This window comes from Dioszegia hungarica (assembly GCF_025882075.1).
Source record: "Dioszegia hungarica strain PDD-24b-2 chromosome Unknown MKK02contig_8, whole genome shotgun sequence".
Taxonomy (NCBI): Eukaryota; Fungi; Basidiomycota; class Tremellomycetes; order Tremellales; family Bulleribasidiaceae; genus Dioszegia; species Dioszegia hungarica.
In genome coordinates this window covers 2,842,393-2,867,141 of record NW_026515770.1, presented here as the reverse complement: position 1 = coordinate 2,867,141, position 24,749 = coordinate 2,842,393, and the positions used below count along the sequence as shown (strand labels likewise).

General features: G+C 58.7%; 7 protein-coding genes across 7 annotated transcripts; 2 read left to right on the top strand and 5 right to left on the bottom strand.

The window, feature by feature from the left end:
* Positions 1-21: 21 nt before the first annotated feature.
* MKK02DRAFT_25129 (uncharacterized protein) lies at positions 22-4,965 on the top strand (the record flags this gene model as incomplete). Its single annotated transcript, XM_053086991.1, has 13 exons — positions 22-247; positions 301-424; positions 478-589; positions 649-918; positions 997-1,083; positions 1,118-1,249; positions 1,295-3,104; positions 3,237-3,925; positions 3,998-4,424; positions 4,473-4,567; positions 4,614-4,731; positions 4,792-4,877; positions 4,930-4,965. 13 exons carry the CDS (start codon positions 22-24, stop codon positions 4,963-4,965), a joined length of 4,212 nt encoding a protein of 1,403 aa, XP_052945886.1.
* Positions 4,966-5,327: 362 nt separating this feature from the next.
* MKK02DRAFT_44810 (uncharacterized protein) lies at positions 5,328-6,181 on the bottom strand (the record flags this gene model as incomplete). Its single annotated transcript, XM_053093097.1, has 2 exons — positions 5,328-5,448; positions 5,547-6,181. 2 exons carry the CDS (start codon positions 6,179-6,181, stop codon positions 5,328-5,330), a joined length of 756 nt encoding a protein of 251 aa, XP_052945885.1.
* A 3,333-nt stretch (positions 6,182-9,514) lies between these two features.
* On the bottom strand, positions 9,515-11,466 carry MKK02DRAFT_44809 (uncharacterized protein; the record flags this gene model as incomplete). Its single annotated transcript, XM_053093096.1, has 2 exons — positions 9,515-10,974; positions 11,022-11,466. The coding sequence occupies 2 exons, from the start codon at positions 11,464-11,466 to the stop codon at positions 9,515-9,517; spliced, it is 1,905 nt and encodes a 634-aa protein (XP_052945884.1).
* Positions 11,467-14,661: 3,195 nt separating this feature from the next.
* On the bottom strand, positions 14,662-16,768 carry MKK02DRAFT_27395 (uncharacterized protein; the record flags this gene model as incomplete). The annotated part of the gene is made up of 2 exons (XM_053087341.1): positions 14,662-15,758; positions 15,805-16,768. Coding segments are annotated over 2 exons (2,061 nt in total), but the record flags the coding sequence as incomplete, so codon positions are not given.
* Positions 16,769-18,294: 1,526 nt separating this feature from the next.
* MKK02DRAFT_44807 (cyclophilin-like domain-containing protein) lies at positions 18,295-20,415 on the bottom strand (the record flags this gene model as incomplete). The annotated part of the gene is made up of 12 exons (XM_053093095.1): positions 18,295-18,408; positions 18,462-18,948; positions 19,013-19,187; positions 19,240-19,328; positions 19,378-19,530; positions 19,600-19,651; positions 19,709-19,845; positions 19,891-20,035; positions 20,121-20,184; positions 20,231-20,281; positions 20,341-20,353; positions 20,405-20,415. The coding sequence occupies 12 exons, from the start codon at positions 20,413-20,415 to the stop codon at positions 18,295-18,297; spliced, it is 1,491 nt and encodes a 496-aa protein (XP_052945882.1).
* Positions 20,416-20,781: 366 nt separating this feature from the next.
* MKK02DRAFT_44806 (uncharacterized protein) lies at positions 20,782-22,228 on the top strand (the record flags this gene model as incomplete). Its single annotated transcript, XM_053093094.1, has 5 exons — positions 20,782-21,048; positions 21,095-21,341; positions 21,388-21,669; positions 21,716-22,083; positions 22,184-22,228. 5 exons carry the CDS (start codon positions 20,782-20,784, stop codon positions 22,226-22,228), a joined length of 1,209 nt encoding a protein of 402 aa, XP_052945881.1.
* Positions 22,229-22,573: 345 nt separating this feature from the next.
* On the bottom strand, positions 22,574-23,872 carry MKK02DRAFT_44804 (uncharacterized protein; the record flags this gene model as incomplete). Its single annotated transcript, XM_053093093.1, has 2 exons — positions 22,574-23,690; positions 23,742-23,872. 2 exons carry the CDS (start codon positions 23,870-23,872, stop codon positions 22,574-22,576), a joined length of 1,248 nt encoding a protein of 415 aa, XP_052945880.1.
* Positions 23,873-24,749: the final 877 nt, after the last annotated feature.

The window sequence follows — 24,749 nt, the reverse complement described above, 5'->3', positions numbered from 1 at the left end:
GCCGCGACATCTCCGCCCAGGATGAAGCTCAAAGACATCTCCCGCACAGCCACTTTTGCATGGGACCAGACCTCCTCCTCCTCCCCCTTGCTCGTCACCGGGGCAGTCGCCGGCGCGCTCGACGAGAGCTTTAGTAATGAGAGTCAGCTGGAGATTTGGAGGCCGGACTTTGGCGGAGAGGGGGTTGGCGCGCTCAGGTTGGGCGGGGAGGGGCAGAGGGGGCCCGAGGGGAGTATCACGGTTGGGAGTCGGTGAGTTCGAGTCTATCGCTTGTCTGGAGTTTAGGAGTAGGGCTGATAGGCAGGTTCAACCGTCTCGCTTGGTCCTCGCCGAATGCTTCGCACGCTCAGGGTGTGATTGCTGCGGGTATGGAAACGGGCGAGATCAACGTCTATGATCCGGCCAAGATCCTTGCTGGCGCCGAGTAGGTCCTCCCAGCCGCCGCGAGACCATACGAGACGCGAGCTAATGCTCAAGTGCCGATGCCGCGCGTATATTCCGGAGCGACAAGCATGCAGGCCCCGTCCGAGGCCTCGACTTCAACCCTATCCAAAAGAACTTGCTCTTGAGTGGAGGTATCAACGCCGAGGTATGTCAGCTTTCCGATACCTTGCCTTCAGAACGCTCGGACATAACCTGACCCCCTAGCTCTTCATCTTTGACCTGAACAACCCATCCTCTGCTCCTATTCCCCCAGGACCCGCATCCACCAAGCTCGGCGAAATCACCTCGCTCCAGTGGAATCCGACCGTCTCGCGCGTGTTTGCCGCGTCGTCCTCGTCGGGCTATACGTCTGTTTGGGATCTCAAAGCGGGCAAGGAGATTGTATCGCTGCAGTATGGCGGTGGAGCGGCCAAGGGCGGGGCGGTGGCTGGTATGGCGGGGTTGCAGGTCGGCGCGAGAAGGGGAATGAGCGATGTCTGCTGGCATCCTGAGACAGTGAGCTCAATAAACACCTCCTAGTAGTCGGTAGGGGGTCAGGAGCTGATCCTGTAGCCTACGCGATTAATCACTGCATCGGAGGACGATGATTCGCCAATCATCATGCTTTGGGATCTGAGAAACACTAGGGCGCCAGAAAAGGTATGACTATATCTAAAACGGAGCTGATTTTCAGATTCTCAGCGGTCATACCAAGGGTGTCCTCTCTGTCGCTTGGTGTAAGCAGGATGCCGATCTGCTTTTGTCTTGCGGAAAAGACAACAGGACGTTGTGCTGGAATCCCCAGACCGGCGAAATCGTTGGAGAGGTGAGCTTCCGTGTCGAGACGAGGCCATAACAAGCTGACGGATAGCTCCCGTCAAGCAGTGACTGGTCCTTCCAGACCACCTGGTGCCCCCGCAACCCTGACCTCCTCGCTACTGCCTCCTTCGACGGGCACATTGGTATCCACTCCCTCCAGACCACTCAGGCACCCGCCGCTCCCACTTCCAAGCTCAGCGAGACTGCCACCGCCGACGACATCTTTGGCGCTTTGGGCGATACCGACCAAGTCGACGACACTGCCAACGTGCTCTCACTCATCCAGCCGCCCAAGTGGCTGCGTCGGCCCGTCTCTGCCACCTTCGGATACGGCGGCCTGCTTGCGAGCACCAGCAATCTCACAGGCGCGACCGGGAAGCACCAGAGCGGTGTTGCTCACTTGCGCAAGATCACCACGGAGCCGGAGATCATTGAGCGCGCGGAGAAGCTGCATGCTGCGGATGGGCAAAAGGAGCAGCTAGAGAGCTTCTGCGATGGGCGCGCGTCGGATAAGGGGGATGCGGCGTGGAAGGCACTGCAGACGCTGTTCAAGGCGAATTCGAGGGATGAGCTTGTGCAGCTGCTAGGGTTCTCGAAGGAGGAGGTGAAGAAGCAGGTGGAGGAGGCGATCAAGAAGTTGCCGGGTGGAGGTGTGCAGGCGGAGGCGACCGAGCCGGAAGCGGACGTGGAGGAGGAGAGCAATCTCTCTACGCCAAAGAACGAGACGGCCAACGCTACGCCATCCGAAACCAGCGAAGCTGCGCCCAGCGGCGGAGCCGAGTTGACCGAGAAGAGTCTCTTTGACCAACTCGCGGCCGACTCGGGATCGGCGGACGCGGACGGATCCGACTTTTTCTCGTCCATCGCCTCGGGTTCGCTCCGGAACCCTCGGCTCGACAGTATCTCCACTCCCAAGAACGAGATCGCCGAGTCGTCCCGCGCAGCTACGGTCGGCTCCCGCCCTTCGTCGGTCCGCAGCGAGAGCATCAAGGATAATACCTTCCACATCTACCCGTCAGGCGAGAATGACACGGACCGGCTCATCACCCAGGCGCTTGTACTCGGCAATTTTGCCTCGGCGGTCGACCTCTGTCTCGCCTCGGAGCGATACGCGGACGCGCTCCTCCTTGCTGTCCGCGGCGGTCCGGATCTGCTTCAATCGACTCAAAAGGCATACTTTGCCAAGCGGACCACCACGACGCCCTTCCTTCGCGTCTTCCAGTCTATCGTCACGGAGGATCTGGTCGATATCGTCCAGAATGCGGATCTCGGTGAATGGCGCGTCGCCTTCGTCGTCCTCTGCACGTTTGCAAAGGACGCCGAGTTCAACAATCTCGCGGACCAGCTCGGCCAGCGACTGCAGTACAAGTCTACTACATTGTCGTCCTCGGACACTGCGGCTGCCAAGGAGGCAAGGCAGGACGCTACGCTGTGCTACCTCGCAGCGCGGAAGCTGGAGAAGGTGGTCAGTATCTGGAGCGAGGAGATGAGAGAGGAAGAGTCCAGCTCAGAGTCGTCCAAGGACACTACGAGGTATACCGCCCACGCGCTTGCCCTCCAGTCGTTCATCGAAAAGGTCGCGGTCTTTACCGCCGCGACCGGCTATGTCGACCAGGACCTCATGTCGCCCACCCAGTCGACCGAGACGGCCGAAGCGGGCGCCAGGACGTACAAACTCGCGTCGCTCTACAACCGGTACTACGAGTACGCGGATCTGCTGGCGGCGCAGGGTATGGTGGATATCGCTGCCAAGTACGTCAAGCAGACGCCGGCGGACTATCGCGGCGCGTCGGGCTCGCTCGATAAGGCGAGGGATCGGCTCTTTGCTGCTGCGGGCATCTCGTCCGGGTCTGCTCAGGCCAGTGAGGCGTTCGGCGCTGCGCTTGCGCCGCGGCAGCAGGCTACCAAGGCGGCTGCGCGGCCCGCTGCTGCCGGTCTGGGGTATCAGCAGCAACCTCAGCAGCAGCAACAGCAGCAGGGTGGGTTCCGCCCAGCTCAGCCTGCCGGACCGTACGGCGTTCCCCCCGCCGCCAACCTCCCACCGATGCCCACTCAAGCCCCGCCTGCTTCCTACCAACCCAATCAGTCGTCCTTCCAGCCGTCGTTCCCGCAGCCGCCCCAACAGCAGCAGAACAACTTCACCTACAATGCGCCGTACCAGCCCTCGCAGCAGCCGCAACAACAGCCGCAGCAGCAACAGCAGCAGCCGTATCAGGCTGCTCCCTCGCCATACGCGCCCAACGGGTACGGAGGGCCAAGCCAGCAGCAAGGCCAAACCGGCGGCTATGGTCTCCCGAACCAGCAGCAGCAACAGTACGGTGCTCCTCCCCAGGCGCAACCACTCGGCCCGCCGCCTCGCAGTAACCTCATCAATGGAACGGGCGCAAACGGAACACCTCCTCCACCTCTTCCTGCGGCGCAGCGTCGCGACATCCCAGGCTGGAATGACGCTCCCGCGCTCAGCTCTGCCCCGAAACGCCCCCAGAGCGCTGCGAAGGTGGCTCCGATCATGAGCCCCTTCCCGATCTCGGATCAACAGCAGCAGCAGTACATGCAGCAGCCGGGTCAAGGGAATGGCCAGGGCCCACCACCGATGGGCATCACCCCGCCGCCAAACCGCGCTGCGCCGGGTATGCTGCCGCCTCCGCCAAAGGGCGGACCACGGCCGCCGTCTGCGCAAGCTGTGGCGAGGCAGGCAGCTGGTCAGCCGCCTCAACAACAGCAGCACCAGCAGCAGCAACAACCGCCATACCAGCAACAGCAGCAGCAGTATCAGCAGCCCCCTCCCTCTGCACCGCCACTGAACCGTACGCCCACGGCTGGCCCTCCCCCACCCCAGCGTGGTTCCACACCCCGCGCAGGACCGCCTCCGCCAGGTTTATCCGCCGGTCCACCACCCCCTCGTGCGCTCTCGCCGTTGGGTCCAGGTCGGGGACAACAGGGCCAGCAAGGACAGTATGTCCAGCCCAGTATCGCCGGTCAGCTCCGCCCGACGTCTGCGCAGGGTCAACAACAAGCGCAACAACAGGCGGGTCCACCCCCTCCTGGACGTGCGGGTCCACCACCCCCCAATCGGGCTGGTTCGGCGATGAGCGTCAGTCAGGGAGCGCCGCAGGTCCGCTCGCCACCTAGTCAGAGCTCGCCGGTGATGCCTCCTCCACCGCAGGCAAAGGCTTTACATCGTGAGTACGCGGTCTGAGATGAGTAGGGGGTGTAAGCTGACCAAGTAGCTCAAGGAGACCGGTCGCATATCCCCCAAGAGGCGCGAGGGATCTACGAGACGCTCAATGAGGAGATGAACCGAGTCAAGGGGGCGAATCTGCCGGTACGTCTGCCCTGCTCCGATATGCAAATCAAGCTGACAGTCGCAGGCCCCTCTTCAGAAAATCGTGGCTGATACCGAACGCCGCCTGAACATCTTCTTTGATGCGCTGAATAACGAGACGGTGCCGAAGGATGCTGTACAGAAGATGGGTCAGATATCAGCTGGTGAGTTACAGAATCTTGTGCGCGATCTGGGCCAGTGAAACGATAGCTGACTATCGGCAGCGATAGCTGCGAGGGATCTGAATGGCGCGCTGGCGCTGCATGTGGATATGTTGACGGGTGCGACAGGCGAGATGACTTCTTGGGCTGTGAGTTGTTTCCTTGTCTGAGGATCTGGGGATCGAGGCTGATGATTTACAGCCTGGAGTGAAGCAGTTGATCAGGCTGGGTGTTTAGATGTCTATCGATAATGGAGGAGCGAGGGTAAGGGGGAAAGGAAACTTAACGAACAGAATGCATTGCTATTGACCTGTTGGACTTGACTTTGCTCGTGCATCGCGATCTTTGGTGCCCGGCTGCATGATGGTGTGATTGTGACATCGTGTACATTCGACCTTGAGCCTCGAATTTACTTACATGGAGTCATACTGTCTACTCTGCTGAACCTCTGCAATACAGCCGATTCTCATCCACCCCTCGTACAAGTTCGTCTCCCCGCTTATAAAGAGACTTACTCCCTACCGCCCTGCCTCGCATGTTTACACCGTCTCTCGTCGCTACATGCAGCTCCCCCCGGTCATCATGATGAGACCCGCTCCCTACGCAGACGTCAGACCACGGTGGGCAGGAGCGGGCGTACTGGGCAGGTTGGGCGGGAGGGGCTTGAAAGCGCGTATAGCGGCCGGGGAGGCGTATAGGGAGACAGGACGGCCGGAGGGTCTGCTAGTATCAGCTCATTCCCCTACAGGAGACATCGCACATAGAGCTTTGATCAGGCTTCGGGTAGCCTTGGATAGTAGACAAGAAGGGGGACGTACGAGAATGCCCCATCTAGACCGCTAGCGCCAGCTCGACCCTTCTTCTCCCTTCTCCGCCCAGTCCCCTCTTCTCCGACTCCATCGCCCGCTGCTCTGCCCTCTGCCCAGACCTCCTCCCTGATCCCTTGTCCCCCGATTATAGCAGTACCCTGCGCCGCAGACGCAGATGCAGATCCAGACGGCATCGTCACCATACTGGCCGGCGCCGACCTGCACTCCTCCGCAAAGCTCGCCTTCTCCCACGTCTTGCTGAGAGGGTGTCGACCGACCAGGGTCCGGCGGAGACGTGAGATGATTGGGCTACGGGGTGCCTGATGCTCGCTTTCCGATGTCGAGGTAGGTAGGGAAGGGAGAGGCGCCACCGCCTGATGCGCCTGAGCAGCGTGGACGGGAGGGACTTGAGGGGGGTATGAGGTGTAGCCGTGCGCTCCTCCCTGGCCGGCGGGGCGAGAGTAGTGGGATGTATGCTCCGGACTCGGGTGATGAGCGGGAGACGAGTGGGGCTGGGTAGCGGTATAGTGAGAGACAGAGGGGTAGTTGGAGGCGATGGTGTGATCAGGCGGGGTGTGATGATGGGGTACCGCCGAGGCTGAGCCCGACCTGGCGTGCGAGTGCGACTGGGTGTGGGGAGTCATGCTGTGCTATATCTGAGGATTGAACAAGTATGTCAGATGAGGGGATCAGTGGGCATAGCGAGGTAGACTGTTATCCCGGACGATGACCTTGGGCAAGCCAAAGGAGGGTTGGGCCATCTTCTACGTCACCGTCCTTTCCCCAGAGCTTGTTCTGCCGAGGAGGGATTCGAGAGCGGCTTGATCAGCACCACGGTACGCTCATGCGTGCTGAGCTCATAGAGTGAAGCAGGTACATACGGAAGAGATATTCTGAGATATAGAGTGAAGGCAAATTACAAAAAGAAGGACAAGTCCCGCTCAGCCAAAATCAACTGAACGCAAAAAAGCCCACCCTCTTCCCCCTCAGCCCCGCTCAAAAGAGCAAGACCGAGAAGGAAGGGGTGGGCAATGCGATAGATCAGCAGGGACGAACCTCCATTTATCTGTAGGGGTACGGGGTTCCTAACCTGCTGATGAGAATAGACAAGAAAGTGGTGATGCGTAGAGGGAGGGGGATAAAGGTGGGGCAAAAGTGGGGAAGGATGAAGAGAGTGGAATTGTCGAGGGAGGGGGACCGAACGAGAGCGAGTACCGATAGTGCGAAGATAGAGTAGAGTAGAGCAAACCAAGAGGAGCTCGTGTCAACGCCTTGTTCTCTTCGGGATGGCAGACCAGACGGGACGAGAGTCATTGCTGCTACGCGGTTTCCCGTTACACAAAGCGAATGCGGAGGTGGATGGCGGGGAGTTGGCCGTGAGGAGGGGTGTGGGTGCGGTAGGGGAAGGTGGCGAATACGAACCCTTTTCGAGATGACAAAGGCAGGAACCGCAAGAGTCAGAGCTTAGCTTCTCGCAGGTTGAGCTGAGACGGGATCCGATTCGACCGAGCGCGCGCGATAGCGAGATGATTAGCCGCAGTCACGGGACTTGCCGAGACTAGGAGCCGAGCCGAAGCCTCTGACTGGACGTGTTGAACGCGAGTGAGCCGACGATGACGTACCGTCTGGCACAGCCCCACAACGGAGGCCTGCGCCGAAACGATTTTGGTGTCGAGTAGGCCGATGCCGATGACTTCCGAGAGTCGCTGATGCGAACTAGCGATAGCCGTGATTAGACCTGTTGTGATAAAACCCCCAAGAATGAACCAGAAGCCAAAACTGAAACCAAAGGAAAGAAGAGGGGAGAGGAAAAGGAGGGAACCGAAAAGAAGGACGAAAAAAAGAAGAAAGCGAGACCCGCTGGCGTACCAGACAACCCCCAGAACACAAACAACTCCAGGCCGTGTAACAGCCGAGTGCGCTTGCTCCCGATGGGCGCCCGATCCGTCAGACGAAACCGACCGACTCCTCCACCTCGGCCACTTTCCACCACACCGTGATACCGTATCCCGATCCCGATATCGATCGATGAGTCGGACTGGGGCGCCTCGCTAACACCGACGGGACGAGCCTCGTGAGTCGCTTGACGCCGAAATTAGATTGTTGAGCTGTCGCTGCTGTCCCCCCTGTCAATGCGGTTCCTTGCCCCTCCGACCGATGAGTATCCCCGACCGTTCTCAACTCAGAACCCCCTAGACCCTATCCCTCGCTCCCTTCATCCAATTCCGACGTTCCCCTGAGCCAAATGACGATCCCGATGAGAAAGCGGGTACGAGACCGCGCCGATTTCCCGAGACCGCTGCAGGACGAGGCAAGAAGGTAAGGATGAAGCGGAGTTGAAAGGGATGAGAAGAAGCGGTGGCGTTAGATCTGGTTAGACCGACGATGCGAACCCGTGTGGACGAAAAGACCCGATGACCAAGAGCGCAAAGCTCTGGCCGAAGAATCGTAAGAACCGAGAGAACCGAGAACCGAACCGGACCGGAAGCTGCAACTGCTCGTTATCGAGAAACGCTGGACCCCAACGCCACTTGATTCCCCGGAGGGAAACCTCGGTGTGTTATTCGCTAGCGCGGCCATACCCTCTCGCGTTGCCGACCAGACTGTCTCTTTGCCGTGTCGAGATTGTCGGAAAAGAGACACCCTTCCCTTTTCAGGGAAGACCGCTTGCCCACCCTTCTTGAACCCGCGCATGTGTGGGGGAAAATGCATGGCGAAAAGCGGTGACGTACCGGAAGGGGGTGCGGGTGGGCAGGCAAGCGTTCTGGTCGGGGCGAGGGGCGGTACCGGGCATCACGACACTGCCAAGGCGGGGGAAGGCGGACACCAACGTTCCTTGTCGTATGTCGAAATCAAAAAGCAAAAGCGGAAAGCCGCGGCTTACTGGATCCTCATTCTCCTTGTCTCTCAATGTCTCCTTCACGCCCTTACGGTGCCGGTGGCGGAGACGATCACACGGACTCAAGTTTCTCAGCGAAGAAGGACAAGAGCCGGTGAGTTGCCTGTGCGGGCGAGTCAGGATGACCCAGACCCTTGACGCTTGGACCGAGTGGGCGAGGGGACGTCTGTGCGGTGTCAGCGCGGGACCCAAGCGGGGGCGGAGGAGGACCTGTTGAAGGTAAAGGGGAGGAGGATGGGAGCGGATCGACTGCAGCAGGGAGAACAAACAAAGACCGAAGGTCATGAAAGGCTTACAAGCTGGGTCGACCGCGACCGCACCAATGCTCGGTCAGCCATGAGACTGGACGCCCGGTGAGAGGGCGACACAACCTTTAGATGTGAGCGGCAGGTGGGTGATGTTAGTCGCGCTGACCCCGTTGAGGAGGCAGCACGCTGACCCGAAAGGGTGCGAATAGGGTGTTGTCGGACTGACGCGCAGGTGGCGGATCTGAAGCGGATTTTTGCTCTGTGCGCTTGGTCGATGTTGATGATTGGCGAAGGTCCGGTCGAGTTGCGTGGTAGGAGTAGTGAGGTTGTCGAGCTGTCGTGGGGGAGTGTGAAAGTAAGAGTGTGGATGGACGAGGATGAAGAGAGAAAGGAAGAGGAAGGATGAGCGGGTGGCAAAAGGCAAAGGGGAAGGGGGAAAAGCTGAGTCATCCAGACTCAGGGCCAAATCACAACAACCCCCTGCAGAACCCTGAAAGGAAGCTGCGCGGGCATCGCCGCACAGACCCGCTTCGGGCATTTTGCTGACCTTCCGTCGGAAGCCGCTCGGGTGGCACATGGCGAGTGTGGCACTCTGCAACAGCCGCTTCAGCTGCCATGGCGCCCTTGCCACTCTTGTAAGAACAGCTCGGACACAGGAAGTGATCAGGAAGGACTGCTGCTCTGCCAGTCAATGATGAAACATAAGATGGCATTGTGACCCGGTATGATGAATACACTAAAAATATCAACTATATATGGAGATCTAGGTATCTGCTACTCTACTCTGCCCGTCGGTTACCCTACTGAATGTCCTCTCCCTCATTCGCCACCTACGCATAGATATATGGTACCACTCCACACGCCTCCAAGTAATCTGGAGGCGGCACGATCCACCCATCCTCGCAGCTGACCCCCTCGCCGTGAATCATCCTCCCCGTCTCCGTCTCGCCCGAACCGCTGAGCATGAGGTCCGACCACCTCGTCGTGTGCATAGCGCCGCGCGGCTCCGATACTGATCCGATGACGACCGGGAGGGGAAGGGTCTTGATCGTTCCTGGCCAGGTGCGCTTGATGTACGCCATTGGCAGGGAGGAGAAGGGGGATCCAGGCTCGACCGCGGTGAAGACGCCTTGCGGGGGCAGAATGTCGAGTGCGGATTGAGGGAGAAACCGGTCGAGGACAGGTGAGGAGATGTCGGAGATGGGGAGGAAGGCGAGGGTGCAGCAGAGATGGAAGGTAGATGAGACCGAGATGCTGGTGTTGTTGGCGTCACCACCTGCGGACCCGACATTGAGGTGAGTGGAGTACCCATGACGCCATGACTTGCCGGGGAGGGTGATGGGGAGGTCGACATTGTCCAGAGTGATATCCCCATCCTGGTCGGTGCAGGTGATCCAGCCCCACCGCACCGACACCTCGGTCTCCGACACCAGCGCCATCTGCGTAGCGGGATCCACCGGGACGTTGGTCACCAGGGAGGAGTGCTCCCGCCTGAGCAACGATAACCGGATCAAGACCTGGTATGCCTGGCCGGTACCCTCGGTTGGTGGTTTCAAGCCGAGCTTGAGAGGAATGTTGGAGGTGGGCGAAAAGGCGGTGGTGGGGAGTTCGGGAGAGACGGTCCAGCGGTGGTTGGGCCGGCGTGTAGTCCCCTTGACGCCCATGGCACCGGGAGCAGACTCATTGTCCATCCGTACCCAGAACGTCTGCGGGGTGAAGCGAGGCGCGCGGGTTGGCATTGTGTCCGGCATCATCTCAAACGGTCTTGCCGCTTCGGCGAGGACGACCCGGTTGCCCGGACGATGGCAGTCGTCGCACGTGAGAGTGACAGTGAGCGCGTAGGTGACCGCGAAGCTGGCTCCGGGAACAGAGTAGCTTGGGGGAAGACGGGGGGTGGAGGGGACCTGAACCGTGAGGGGAAGAGAGTAGGTACCGCCGGGTAGACCGACCGAGACGTCCGGTACATCTTCCCGCCCCACCCGATCCGCGTAGGCCGAGGTGGCATCCCGCGCCCATAGTGCGAGCCCTTCCGCCAGTGAAACCGAGACGCAGATGATGGTTCGAGGAGCGGAGTGAGGGGTGTGAAGGGTACCGACCAGGGACATGGTGAGAGTAGGATTGAGGGCGTGGGGGAGAGATGAGTACCGGTCGAGCTGGAAGGTGAGGATAGTCGGAATGGCTTGGCCGGGGTAGAATGCGGGTGGAATGTCGGCGTTGGTGTCTGAGCACTGGAACGCGGCAGCGAGGGTGCAGGTAGGAAGCGAAGGTGGGAGCACAACAGAGATAGGCGCTGAACAGTCAGCGCTTATACGGCTGGGTTAGTGGGTTCTGACTCACCAGTAGGCTCATCCAAGTCCATGCGGTCATCCTGTACATCCTCCTTCCGCTGCATCTTCTGTCCGCCTCCTGAAAATCCCAGATTCGACCAGAATTCCCTAGACCTCGACCGCCTGTGGTTGCTCGGCCCCGCTTCTGCCTGACAGTCCATCGAGTCAGACCGGGAGTAGACGCGTGGGTGGAGGGCGGAGGTAGCCATGGCGAAGATGCTGGAGCGGAATTGAGATGAGGGAGGGGTGATCGGGGCGGGTGGCGTAAGAGGGCTAAAGTCCAGAGGGTGGAGAGGTGCGAGACAATGTGCCGGGGTCAAGGTCGGCGAAGAGAGTGGTGTGGAGAACTGAGAGGGTGGGGTGACCATGAGAGGTGGGGGGACTGGGCGGTGGGATTGAGGTGTCGAGGGTGGTGATGGATAGAGATGCTGGTAGGATGGGGTTGTGAACGACATGATGAGTCCTGTGCGCTGTTGCTATATAGCTACAGCGCAGAGAAGTCGATGGAGGTAAAGCTGGTGAGCTCAGACGAAACACCGAGCGGTGCAGGTGATGACCTTGTGACGTCGGTTGTTTGACCTCAGGTGAGACCTGCACGGGACAGGTAGTCACCGCGAGCGCCGAGCGTGCTTCCGGGCGTAAGGCGCCGATATGCTACCGTTACAACCGATACCGGTAGACGATGAGGCAGGTGTCGCTGTTGGCGGCGAAAGGTGCCAGGGAAGATGATGGAGGATAGAGGGAGGTAGGGAAGATGTGACACCGAGGTAAGGAAAGAAGGAAGGAAATGTGTGAGACTTGCCCTTGAGGGACGGCGTGGGTGGGTGGTGGAGGGTCGAGCGGTGTGCGTGAGGTGGTCTCAAGTGCTAGGGATGTCCCTTGTCCAGCTTGATCGACGCTTGTGGATGGTCCGATGGTAGGAACTGGTAGATCGGGGGTCGACCAATAGCGATGGGGACGTTGGGCGTAAGCGCGAAGTGTCGAGGATCTGAGACAATCCCTGGTATGGGCAAGGTGATGGATGTGCTTGCCCGAGCCGGTCCAAGCGGGATACTCAACCCTCCCTAGGGTGTTGCAGTGAGATCCCCTCGAAATCGCCTATACCAACAGCCGTCCCTTCTTCCCCTTGTTCACCGACGTCCCTTCGTCCAAGCAGAGTGTGTCGGGAGGAGGTGTGAATCCTACGCTTGTTCTTATTTTTTTGCCGCTGTTTCAAGTCGTCCCGCTCGGACCTATGCAGTCGAGATGGCGAGTGGCGAGTAGCGCCTGCGAGCACGGTGAGCATGGTGTCTATTTTGCCTTGTATAATGTCTTATAAGTTACCCGCCTATGACATGTCCCGCTTCAACCTTTGCTGCGCGGGATCCGCGGGAGTGGAGTCCCTATCAGCTGGGAATTCAGGCACGATGACGCTAATCACCAAAGGTGGTAACCCCTATATTTCCTAATTGGCTCTACTCCACAGATCCACGGCTGCCTGCTATGCATGTACCCCAACATCCTGTGCATGCATCGGCTCAGATACCATCGCTTCGGATCACCGACTCCCTGTACCAGAAAACGAGTGCCCTTCATCTGCTGCAGGCTCCAACGAACTGCCGATCGGCAAGCTCGAGCGATGTCTCGGACATTCCCAGCGGGGCCAATAATTTGCCAAAAGCGAACATCTCTGAAGGAATCATGCTGTAAGGACAGCGAATTTTAAGGTGGAGTCTGCGGGGGCGAGCAGGGGCGAGCAGCAGGTACGGGAATTGCGCGTGTCTCGGATGCATCATCGGACGCACGCTTTGAGCAGCTGCACACTGTGGAAGGCTAGTGACGGAGCTAGTGAGGGGATCTGATCACGGCGCCTGTCCCGAGAGTTCGGTAGCACCCATACGCGGCCGCTGTGGGCAGTGGCGAGATCTGCTCATACCTGCGTGCGGCAGCGAGCAGATCTGCCTCCGCACGTAACATATGCTACTACGACAACTTGATGACCCCGATCGAGGGCCCATTCAAAGAGTATCGAGTATCATATGAGACACAATTTGCCACCGACACCTCTGTTTCAGCTGTTTCACCTCGCTGGCTGGTCAAGTACCCTAATCGAGAGATTGCGCTTGGTCCATCATTTGTCGGGCGCCGGCGCCGTTCCGCCGGTCGTGTGAGGGGTCCGACGTTGAGTGTGGGACAGTCTGGCCAATGTAGCACGGTAGGCATGGTGATATACTCTACGCCAAGGCGGGACCCGCGTGGTGACCCTCTCATCTACGACATCTCGAGCTCACTCAAGCGTACTTGGCGCGGCGTCACGCTCAATCCCTGTCCATACTGAACCATCACTGGCGCGGAGGAATCTGTGAGCCTTCAGCGCCGAGGCTCTCGGGCTCTCACGTGTATGCAGCTGTGTATGCTATCTGCATCGACCCACCCGTTCCCACTGATCATCCTGCCATTCCGGTCCCTTCCCGCGCGGCGAGTATGGAGCATATGGAATGTCCTAACGATCAGGATGCAGAGTCGAGCTGGTGGCCCTTTGTCACTCCGTGGCGAACTCACGATCCACGTTTCAGCTGGCTGAGCTGGCTGAGCAGCGCAAGGTCTGCGCGTTTTAGACACGCAAAGATGAAGTTCCCCTGAGGAGTGGAAAGGATTGTCATGACACATCGGAGCTGTCCTCACCATCTATCAGCAAATCAGACTCGATTGGACCTCACCTTGGCTTTTCTGAACATACTCTTGCCTCTCCCGCCACCTATATTATGGCGAGCAGCCGTCATGCACCCTCGCTCACTCCAGCTTCTGTACCAACCTCGCGCCTCCTACCAGAAGACATCCATCGGGCTCTAAGTGCCCTTCACCGGATCTACGGTGACTTCGACGGGCACGAAGCGTTCGATCCAGACGCTACACCGTGGCCCGGGGATCCTCGACCGGGACCGCGAATATGGCGGATCGCTTCTGACTTGAGCCGGATGTCTGATGCTCAGTCGGAGTACACTGCCCAGATGAAGGTGTGCAGTGATCGTGACGCGCTGCGAGTTCTGTACAGCCGCTTCGAGGTGCCATATCCACCCGAACAGCCTTCACTCCGAGCTCTCAGCACCACAGACACCCTCCAACTCCTGTCTCTGCCTGGGATGACAGCCAGAGACGTCCGACCGACCGCGACCCTCTGGCTGCTCGCTCGCCACTTCGTCTCACAGCTTCCAACCAAATCAGCGCGTCTGCAGAGACGAATGCTGGATGCTTTGTTTCCAGGAGATCGAGATGCGGAAGGGCTCAGCGGTCTTGCGACGGATCCACCGGTACCTGATCTGCCTCCTCACGTGGGAGAGGATAGCAGTCTTGCTACACATGTTTTGCTTCAGGCACTCATCCCTGTCGCTCGGTACTCCAGCCGCTGGGGAGGGACTTCTTCTTCTACCGAGGTGTAAGGTATGGTTCTGTTGCGACATGTATACATTCAGTGTCTAGCAGTATACTTGAGAGGTAGGACGCTGCCAGCAGTATATAGGAGACCCGCCGTGTGCCTCATACGTGCGGCATCAGAGCAGAAAACATCAGCCTCGTGTTCAATATAACTAGACGGTATACCACTGAAGATATCAATACATCATACTACGACCTGCTGTGGTGCCAAACCATACTCTATACAAGCGACCCTCTCAAAGCTCATCTATCTCCGCATCCAGCCCCGAGTCCTCACCAGCATCCGCCCTCCCCGCCGCCCTCCTCCCAATCACACTAAGCACGCCCACCAGTCTTTCCTTGGCCTCCTCAAACCGCCTCATCTCCCCCTCCATCTTCTGTACAGCCTTATCCGCCTCGTCCTCCTCGTTCAGCTCGACCACTTCCTCTTCTTCTTCCTCCTCATTTACCCTCGACCCCGCCACTGTGTCCAAGCCAACAAATTTGCATTCCGAGATGACGAGCCGGAGGTCGGCTGTGGCCCGACCGATAGCGCGGGCCTTGTCCGCCTTGCTTACTCCGCCGAAGGAAGCGCCGCAGGTGTACAGCAGCGTCACGTAGGCGATACAGACCAAAGCGAGCTTGTCGAGCGCAATAGCGTTCTGCGGGAGGGCAGAGAGGCGAAGCCGGTCTTGTGCCACGACAGACTGGGCGGCGCCGGGGTAGAGTAGGTCCAGCATCGACGAGACACTGGACAAGCCCGCTCCACCGCCATTGATCTCTTCGCCTGCGAGAGCAGAAGCCAGACTGGCCTGCGCTGAAGGTGCGGGACCGGAGAAGACGCCCCATAGACCGATGAGGACCAAACCGAGGGCGTGCGCCGCCGTGCCCCTCGACACGCCCAGCATGGTGTCCCGGATCTCCTGATCGAAGGTGGATAGGTCCGCTTTGAGCGATTTCGAGCTGAGGTTGTCGATGAGGGCAGTGACGGAAATGGGGAGAGAGGTGTGGGAGATGGTAGAGTCGACAAGACGGGTGAAGAAGCGCGAGTAGAGGTCGTTCAGGTGAACGAGGGTGATCTGCTCGGCGATGGCGGGGATGGGGGATGAGGTAGTGGGGAGGAGGGCGAGACTGTTCTTGGCCTCCTCGAATGGGAGAGCGAGGACAGCTTGAAGAGCCGCCGGGTCTTCGGCGGATAGACGAGCGCGTGCCTGCTGCCATGTCGCCGACGGAGACGGTAAGAGTCTAGTCTCGGGCTGAGTGAGAGCGAGAAGCGCGAGGGCGTAAGGAGTGGTAGCTGTCCGCCTGAGCTTCATGGCGAGATGGAGCCGAGCGAGCGCCGTAGGCTGCGCGGCTGCAGTATCAGCTTGATCCCGAACATCGCGGCAACTCAGACTCACCTTTCCCAAGCACCTTCGCACCATACTCCACCCATTCCTCATCTTCCTCCCCTTTGATCCGCAATCCAAGCTTGACCGCGTCCTTACCCATCTCAACCAGATCTCCAGCGGGTACATGTTCCTCCTCGCCTTTGGTCCACGCCCTGATGATCGGGCCCAGTACCAGAACCAGCACGGCCGCGACCAACAGCCGCCAGGTCCAGTCCACCATCACGCCAGGTGTAGGCACGACCGCCGACGGGAGGACCTTGGTGAAGACCCGATAGACATGCTCGGCCGTGATGAGCGGTAGGCGGGAGATGACCTGAGTGGGTGTCGCCTCGCCCGAAAGCACGTGGCCGGGAGAGATGTCGCCGACGGGTTGATGCCGGAGTAAAGTAGATGCGGACGGGACGAGCGAGAACGACATGGCGAACGCCGCAAAGACCCTGACGCCATTCCCGCTCGACTCTGCCTCAGCCTTCTTCTTCTTGCCGGCCGCACCGCCAGCAGCAGGACCCCTCTTCCTCTTCTTTGGCGCCTCATCCTCCGACTCAGAATCGGACCCATCCATCTCAATGACATCCATCTCCTCCTTCTTGACCTTGGCAAAGGCAGCCTGCCGCGCAGCCTCCCTCGCGTCAAAGTCTGTTCGCCAGCGCTCCAGATCCGCCTGACCGGCCACGCCTACCCGATACGCCTCGAGCTCGTCGATCTTGCGCTGCATTCCCGTGAGCCGGCTCTGCAGCAGCTCGATATACAGCCGAGCACCGTTGAGAATGGTGGCCTTGGCCGAGGCGTTCGGGCGCGAGACCTCGCCGAGACCGTCGACCGTGCCGTCCGCCGCCCGGAAGTCGGTCGTTAGCTTCTGCTCAGCCGTGGATGTGCCATAGTGGACTCGAAGAGCGGGAACGGCATCGCGAAGCTCGGCTTGAGCGACCTGGACCTTTTGGCGATATCGCCGTTCAGTCTTGTTGTGCTTGCCGCCAGCTTGTTCAGGTGGTGAAGTAGACTCGCCGGATGCTGCTGGACGAGCAGACTTTGGAGGCCTGCCTTTCCGTGGTGCAGCGGGTGCGGCTGGCTTGGCCAATTCATCTGACAGTCAGCTCGATACTCAGCCGTGGCTGAAAAGGACACTCACTTATTGCTGGCGGTAGAGTAGGCGGTATGATCCCTCCCCAGTTCTGGGCGCCCTGCATCTGCTGGTACTGCGTCGCTCCCTGATCGGGGGCACGGTTCATCCAGCTTGGCGGAATAGCCTGAAGCTGGCCATTCTGCGCCACCGCACCCTGCTGCTGCGCCCTCTGCAGCGCCTGGATTTGTTCCGCCTGAAGCATCTGCTGCCGCCTGACCTCCTCCAGCTCCCGGTTCGCCGCCGCCCTCGCCTGCTCCGCCGCATCCGCGACCCTGCGCAGCTCCTGTGCCGACTGCGGCTGGGCGCTGTAGTTGTTCTGGAGCATAGGGGGATTCGATGTGGACTTGGGAGAGGTGAGGTTGGAGAAGTCATGGAGGTTGTGAAAGGCATTGCCGGACATGGTACCGTTGGAGGTAGGGTTCATGTTGTATTGCTGGGGTTGTGGGTATGATGGTTGCTGCTGCTGGGGTTGACCGTATTGGAACGACCAGTCCTTGGGCAGATGGAAGACCGGTTCCTGTGCGCCCACGCCTTTCCCGCCCGCTCCCTCCGCGCTCGTCCCCAGCATCAACCCCGGATCCTTGAATAGCAGTATATCCAGATCATCCTGGCCGAAGTTCAACATGAAATCGTCGGCCGTTTGCGCTGCCCCGCCTGAAAAGTTCGAGCGGGGGCTAGCGGACGAGAACGAGTGGGGTGGTGAGAGACCCTGGTTGGACGTGTTGGAGAAGCCCGAGTTGGAGTTGGCCGATGCGGAGAGATAGGATGGGGACAGGGAGGGGACCCGAGAGCCGGGGAAAAGCGAGCTCTGGAAAGCAGCAAAGTCGTCATCGTCCATCCCGCCGGCGGTACTGAGACCGCCGATAGAGCCGCGATGAGAAGTCGTGGAGGGACCGCCGTAGTTCTCCATGGGGAACATGCTCTGCTGAGGAGAGATGAGCGAGTCGTCAAAGGTGTCCTCGGGACGGGAGTTATATATTGTTGACATGGTCGGAGCTCCTGAGCTGCGGGAGACGGCGGTCGGGCTGCGTGAAGGGCCGGTAGCGTTGTACTAGCAACAGATGTAGCTTCTACCGGTGCGGGTCGCGAGTATGATATGTAGAAGGACAATAGATGTATGCTTGCACAGCAAGCAAGCAAGGATGAGATGCCTGGTCGAGTGAAATGATCGTCCCATCTTGCGTCGGACCACACCAACAAATAATTACCACTTGCGGTAATTCGGGGCCGGGTGGCGACAAGTCCGCCTTGAACGTGCAGCTTGAACTCGTACCATCTTGACGGACATATGGCCGCCAAGGGCGACGACATCTGTGTACCGCAGATAGATGACGCACCTTGCAGAGCAAAGGCCATGCTGAATCCCAAAAGATGCATCAGAAAGGCTTGTGCTTGAGCTCGTAAGCGAGCTGCTTCTTGGTCTTCTTCTTCTCCGCTGCCATGGCTTCTGCTCTCGCCAACTCCTTTGCTTTGACTCGCGGATCGATGACCTAGACACCATCAGCGAGACGGTCCCTGGCAAGGTGGAGCGAACAAGACTTACAGAGTACTCCTCCTCTGCTCGCCGCGTCAACTCCTTCTCATCCACCATAAACTTCAGACTATGCTTCATCCAGCCCACATCATCATCCACCTCCCCTTCCACATCCTTGACCGGCTCCGCTCCCATTCTCGACGCCCCAAAGATCCCATCTTCGCCATTTTCCACCTCATCCACGTTCCCTCTTTCCTCCGCGTCGAGCCTATCCGTCTCCTCGTCATCTACTACCTTCTTGACCTTTTGACTGAACATGGACATGGCCTCAATCAGGTCATCCTCCTCATCTTTTCGGCCTTTCCGGTTGATCTGTCGTTGTTTCGCGGCGAGGCCTTTGTTCTTCGAGTACTTGGCGAGCTCTTCTTGAAGGTAAGAGGTTCCCTTGCGCCGTCCGTCATCCGAGTCAGAGTCAGAGTCGGAGTTTTGGCCGGAAAGTTTCTTCAGCTTTCGAAGGTCGTCTTGCATCCGCTTGATCTCGGCTTCTCGGGCGGCACTGCGCGAGTCAGCTAAGGTCCTTGACTTTGCATACCGAAGGCAAGTGCCGACTCAGCACTCACCTATCGCCAAGCCGGTCCCGCTCATGTTGAGCCCTGATATCCTTCAGATCCACCTTCGCCTTCTTTACCTTGCCCTGATCCTTATCCGCTCCAAGATCCTGCAGTGATGGCGGCAGATCGACAAAAGACTCGACGGCTTGCTTCTTCTTTGGCCGCTCATCCAGCGTCTCCACTACTATCGAGGTCAGCTGTATCCTCACCCTACCGCTCGCTAGACAACAACTCACAGTCTTGTCTGCCCATTCCCTTCTTCTTGACCGTCACCGCCTCCTCTGGAATCTCTTCCGCCTCTCCGAAACTCAGCAAGCCAGTGTTCCTAGTATGTCAGCTCAGCTCGTCAGGTCGTCTGAACCCCGTAGGCTCACTTCTTGGCCTTGGCGCGCTTCTCCCTCACTTCGCTCTCCCGCTTCGCCTCCAGCCTCGCAGCTTGCTGTGCACGCTTTTCGGACGCTGTGATACGAGGGACGATATCATCGAATGGGTTCTCGACAATCCGGATGCCGCGGATCTTTGGTGGTCTACGAGATCAGCTGCCACTCAAGCATCAAACGGCTCACAACAGCTGGGAATGATGAGGCAGGACATACCGCTTTGGCTTCTCATCCGCGTCAACATCGAGCTCGCCTATACTGAGTACATCTAATCTGTCAATATACCGCTATTGCCACTGCGTTTCCCCTTCCACGATGAGCTCACTGTATATCGTATTCCCCATGATCCGCCCAAAGACCGTATGCTTCCCAGTCAACTCGTTCGCCGCATCCAGCGTGATGAAGAATTGTGATGTATTCGTCGACCGTTTCCCGCTATTGGCCATACCTATCAGACCTCGCCTACGGGATTAGCTTGAGCTCAATGGTGGCAATATGGTAGCTTACCGGCTGAACTTCAGTCGCCCGTGGATCTCATCTGCGAACGGCTCCCCATATATGCTCTCTCCGCCTGTCCCTGTCCCCGTCGGATCACCAGTCTGGACGATGAAGCCCTTGACGACTCGGTGGAAGATGACGCCATCATAATAGCCTGTACAGCGGTCAGCGCCCGTCCCGTAAAGAGAGTTCTCGACTGTCGTCCTGGTATATCCAGGTAGAGAGCGAGCTCAACATACCTTCCATAGCAAGTTGTAGGAAGTTGCGAACAGCCTTAGGCGCTTCTTTGCCCCATAGCTCCATCTGTCCGATCAGCTGAGCACCGCCGTAATAGCCTGGACAGGCTTACTTCGACCTCTCCTGAGGTGGTATCGAGGATAACCTTTCCATTGGGTACTGGCTACGCGCAAGTCAGCTCTCAATAAAGGAATAGCTAGAGATCCGTCGGCGCGAACACACCTCGGTGACATATCTGCTCGGTCAGCGAGGCCCTGCCTGCCAGTGATTTTACTTCTGGACTCACAGATTACTCATGTCGTCTCCTTGGGCCTACGTAGGGCGACTCTATAGCTGCTAGGTTGTATGAGCAATGTTGTCGGTGGAGATGGACGTTGTGGGCCCCGCACTTTTAGGTGTGCCACATTGGGATAAACAGCGGTAAATCCCGCTCCGCGGCTTGGATGCTGCTGTGCCCGCGCGACTCCTATGACCAACGTACATCGCTAGACGATACAAGACATACTGAGTCTCAGCCTAGATAGCTCGCAGCTCATATCGAGTACAGTAGTAGGAGATCTCGTTTAATCAGTCAAGACTCCCGTTTTCGACTCGGCAAACCCTCTTCTCCCGCTCCAGCTACTTCCTGCCTCGTCGCGTCCTCAACATCAGTACACCTTGACCATGACTGAAGGCCTGACAAGACGGCGCGGAGCCGGTCAAGGTGACTCTGTCGACCTCGGCTCACCTACCGGCCAAGCCTCGCGGAAGCCGGCCGCGAGCGTGCCAGCCAACAACACGACCGGCTCTTCCGGCGGATCAGGCGCGATGGAGGGACGGGGCAAAGTCGCCTTTGATAAGCGGGACTTTGAGAACGGGAATGAGGCTGGAGGAGATCCCAAATTGACAATCATGGAGGAGGTGCTGTTACTAGGGTTGAAGGATAAGGCTGTATGTGTCTCTCAGCCTCTGGAAAACCGCTCGGGCTGATGTTCAGGGATACCTGTCGTTCTGGAACGACAACATCTCGTATGCCCTTCGGGGGGTAATCCTTATCGAACTCGCGCTCCGGCGGCGGATAGCGATGGTTCGGGATCCATCGCGGCGCAGACTGGCCCTGTCGGACCGGCTGATCGAGGTGATTGATGAGAGACAAACGGGCGAGACGATTCTGGATGAGGCGTTGAAGATGATGAAGAGTTCGGAGAAGTATGGAGCGGGTGCTTGGGTAGATCTCATGTCGGGTAAGCTCGCCATCCTTCTGCTAGCGTGGCTGAGCTGACGTCGCAGGCGAGACATGGAATATTATGAAGATCGGATATCAACTAAAACAAGTGCGGGAGCGGCTCGCCAAGGGACTGGTGGACAAGGGCGTACTGCGGACGGAGAAGCGCAATTTCGTGCTATTCGACATGGCCACCCATCCCGTCGCGGACCCAAATGTCAAGGAGGAAGTCGTATCGAGGGTGTTGTCACTGGTCACGGCGCAAACGACGGCGATACCGCCAAAAGCGCTGCAGAAGGAGGAGGTGCGGTATCGGCATATGCGCGCAGTGGTTTTGGTCTGTGCGGGTGAGTGATTGCAACTTGGTCAATCTGGATCTTTGCTGACCTGTAGCGTACGCTGCATCCGTCCTCGAAAATGCCTTACAACGGCTATCGTATGACTCCCGCGAGGCCGCTTTCCAGCGATGCGACGACATCCTCGCTGAGTTCTGCGTCTGGCCATTCGGGCAGACGGTCGCAGCATCAGCAGGCCCAGTGTCGATCGGGGGCGGACCAACGCGGAAGCGCGAGGGCGGAAGCGGGTCAGGCAGAGAAAGCGTGCAGGAGCTGGTACGGAAAGTACGGGAGGAGATGGCGGCGGGCGTAGCCGCACCAGCAGCAGGTCAGCCGGGAGCGGGTGGGAAGCAGGAGGGCGAGGAGGACCCCTGTTTCGAGGTAGTTGCGACTGTTTTGGAGATCTTTGGGCGGATGGATAGCTTGGTAAGTCCGATCTTGGCGTGGTACCTTGAACGGGCTGGGGCTGACCACTCAGCTGTAATTTGGTATCGGATCATGCGGAGAAGGAGAGCGATGCACATAGATGACGAGGTGGCCTTTGCTACAAGGCGGGAGGAGATTACGATGATAATTATGAGGGGATGAATGTTCTACTTATCACTAGGTTCGGTGTCTGCAACATCAGCAACAAATCTGACAGGCGGTGAATGTCGGTCTGAGCTCACAGACGGCCATTGACTGTTCGGAGGATTTCCAGGCCGGAGGGGTGGTAGATGTGACATCCTCCAGGCGATAGTGGACAAAGATCAGAGCAGACATGGGCAGATGGTGCCAAAACATGATATGCCGACCGTGCCATGAGAGTCATTAGAGATTGAGATCATGTTCAGGTTGAGGTGCAGGTTGAAAGTAATATCCATAAGATGTCTATGCTGAGATATAGGAAGATACAACAAAAATCCCTAATAAAGATCTACATTTGATAGTTGGCAAAGTACTCCTGGTTCCCCATGACCGGCGTGTAGAACACGTCGTGCTCCACCATTGGCATCCCAAGGCCCATGCCGATCCCCAAACCCATCAACTGCTCTGGCGCCTTTCGGTCGGTGCTGGGCATCTCAGGTGCAAGAGTGGGCGAGACCTCGTAAGAGGGTGGTGAGGGGGTGTAGAGGGTGGGCTGACCGCTAGATGACCCGGAAGAGTAGAGCGAGGGGGTGGAGTGAGGGGTGTAGTAGGTGGTGGGCGTAACGGGAGGGGAGGAGTAGGGGTACGAGGCCGTAGCGAGGCTCGAGTTGACCTGGATCCCGAGACCCTTGAAGCTGAGGGGTGGTGGGCGGAGGTGGGAAGGCGCTGCCGAGGTGGAGGGGGTCGACATGGGAACGTAGGCTGAGGGGTACTCGGCTTCCATCGAGCTGCCGCGAGACTCGGGAGGTGTGAGGGGGAGAGAGGACATGGTTGGGACCGAGGGCATGGGGGTCGACATCATCTGATAGTGCTGAGTGTGGACCGGAGTGACGGGGGGGGCAGCGAGGTAGGCATTATGGTAGGGGGTCTGCTCGAGCACCGAGGGGAAGGCGCGGCTTGGGGTGTACGGCGCCGAGACGGGTGCAGGAGCCGGGGCGGGGACCTCGAGGCTGGGAACAGGCAGGGCCGCCGACCATCCGTTGTACATCCATGCCGAGCTCTCGAGCTGAGCGGGAGAGTTGAGGAGAGGGGCAGAGGGAGGGTGGGTCCACGATGCCGACTCGTAGCTAGGCGCCGAGCTGGTCCGACGGTGGGACTGGTAGGCAGGGCGCGAGGGAGTGGCCATGACGGGCGCGGGGGCGGTAGCGATGTAAGGCATGTCGAATGTAGGTACATCGAGGAAGTAGGGAGAGTAGGCCGGCATGGGGGATGGGACGGGGAGAGCATTGTAGCTGAAGGTGGGGATGGAAGGAGTGGCTGGTGAAGGAGCGGGCTTGACGGTCTTGGACAAGGCCTTCTTCTCACGCGTAGCGCGGTTGACCTCCTCCGGGACGGGGGTGTACTCGCACTGCCGACCTGATCGAGTGCAGTTGCGGCAAGGTGCGCCTCCACAGCATCGGATTTTACTGAAAAGGTCAGCTCATGTTCATGAAGGCCAGGCTAAAGAAAGGACTTACCGGTGACGACAGTACTGGCAAGCCATAGAGATGCGCTGGCGCCGGGCCGAAGACGACTCGGCGTTGACCGAGAAGGACTCGAACCCGTCGAGCATGGGAGAAGGAAGAAGGGTAGCGGTAGTGGGCTGCATAGTAGCGGGTAGGTGTGGGAGAGGTTGTGTGGTGGAGTGAATGAGGAGTTGTAAGTCTGTGAGTTGAAGGTTGGTCGGGAGAGGCGGGTTGATGGGGAGAGGAGGCGGGAAGGTGGGCAGTATATATGTGTTTCTGAATGTCTGCCAGTCCACCCACGGCCGTCCGGATGCTGAGCTAGGGTCGAGCGGGTGTCTCGGGTTTGACAATCGACAGCTACACTGATGAACGGGTCCCGAGAGGTCCAAAGCCGACTACTGTAAGGGCTTTGCGGGAGTGCTCGGCGGCTGACTCTTTCGCTGATCAAGGGGGCAGATCTGTGAGACATGGATGTCTCGGCTGTACTGATCGACCGTGTGCATGGTAGGGTAGTCGCTGTCTCAGAAAGATAAGAGAGGCGTCACCAAAATCCCTCGCTTTCCCTGCTCTTTCCCGTGTTACGTTATGATCCCGGTCTACCGGCATGCCGTTAGATGTCTCACCCTGGTCCGAGCGCTTCCGGGCACTTGGACGACGCCCTGACGAGATGAAACGCTTACGAAGTAGCCAGCGGAAAGCACCTGAAGGTAATCTCAGGTACTCCCGAAGATCTGGTAGCTCGGCTTAGCTCGTGCATGGGCAGCTGCATCAGCCAGCATGGGGAATGGCAATTAGCAGATCTTTCGCGTTCCGGATATGCCGAGATGATCGGCCGGTCGTTTCAGAGAGCCGGCGGGGGAATCAGTTTCACAATCTGACCCAATGACGCTGAGTCAGATACTCGGACCCCACCCGCATACCTAGAAACAGATGCGCATTGACTGGATCTGATCTGAAACAGCTGCTCCGTGTAATGAGGCAGTATAGGTGACACGGACACTTGAATGACCTCAGTGCGAT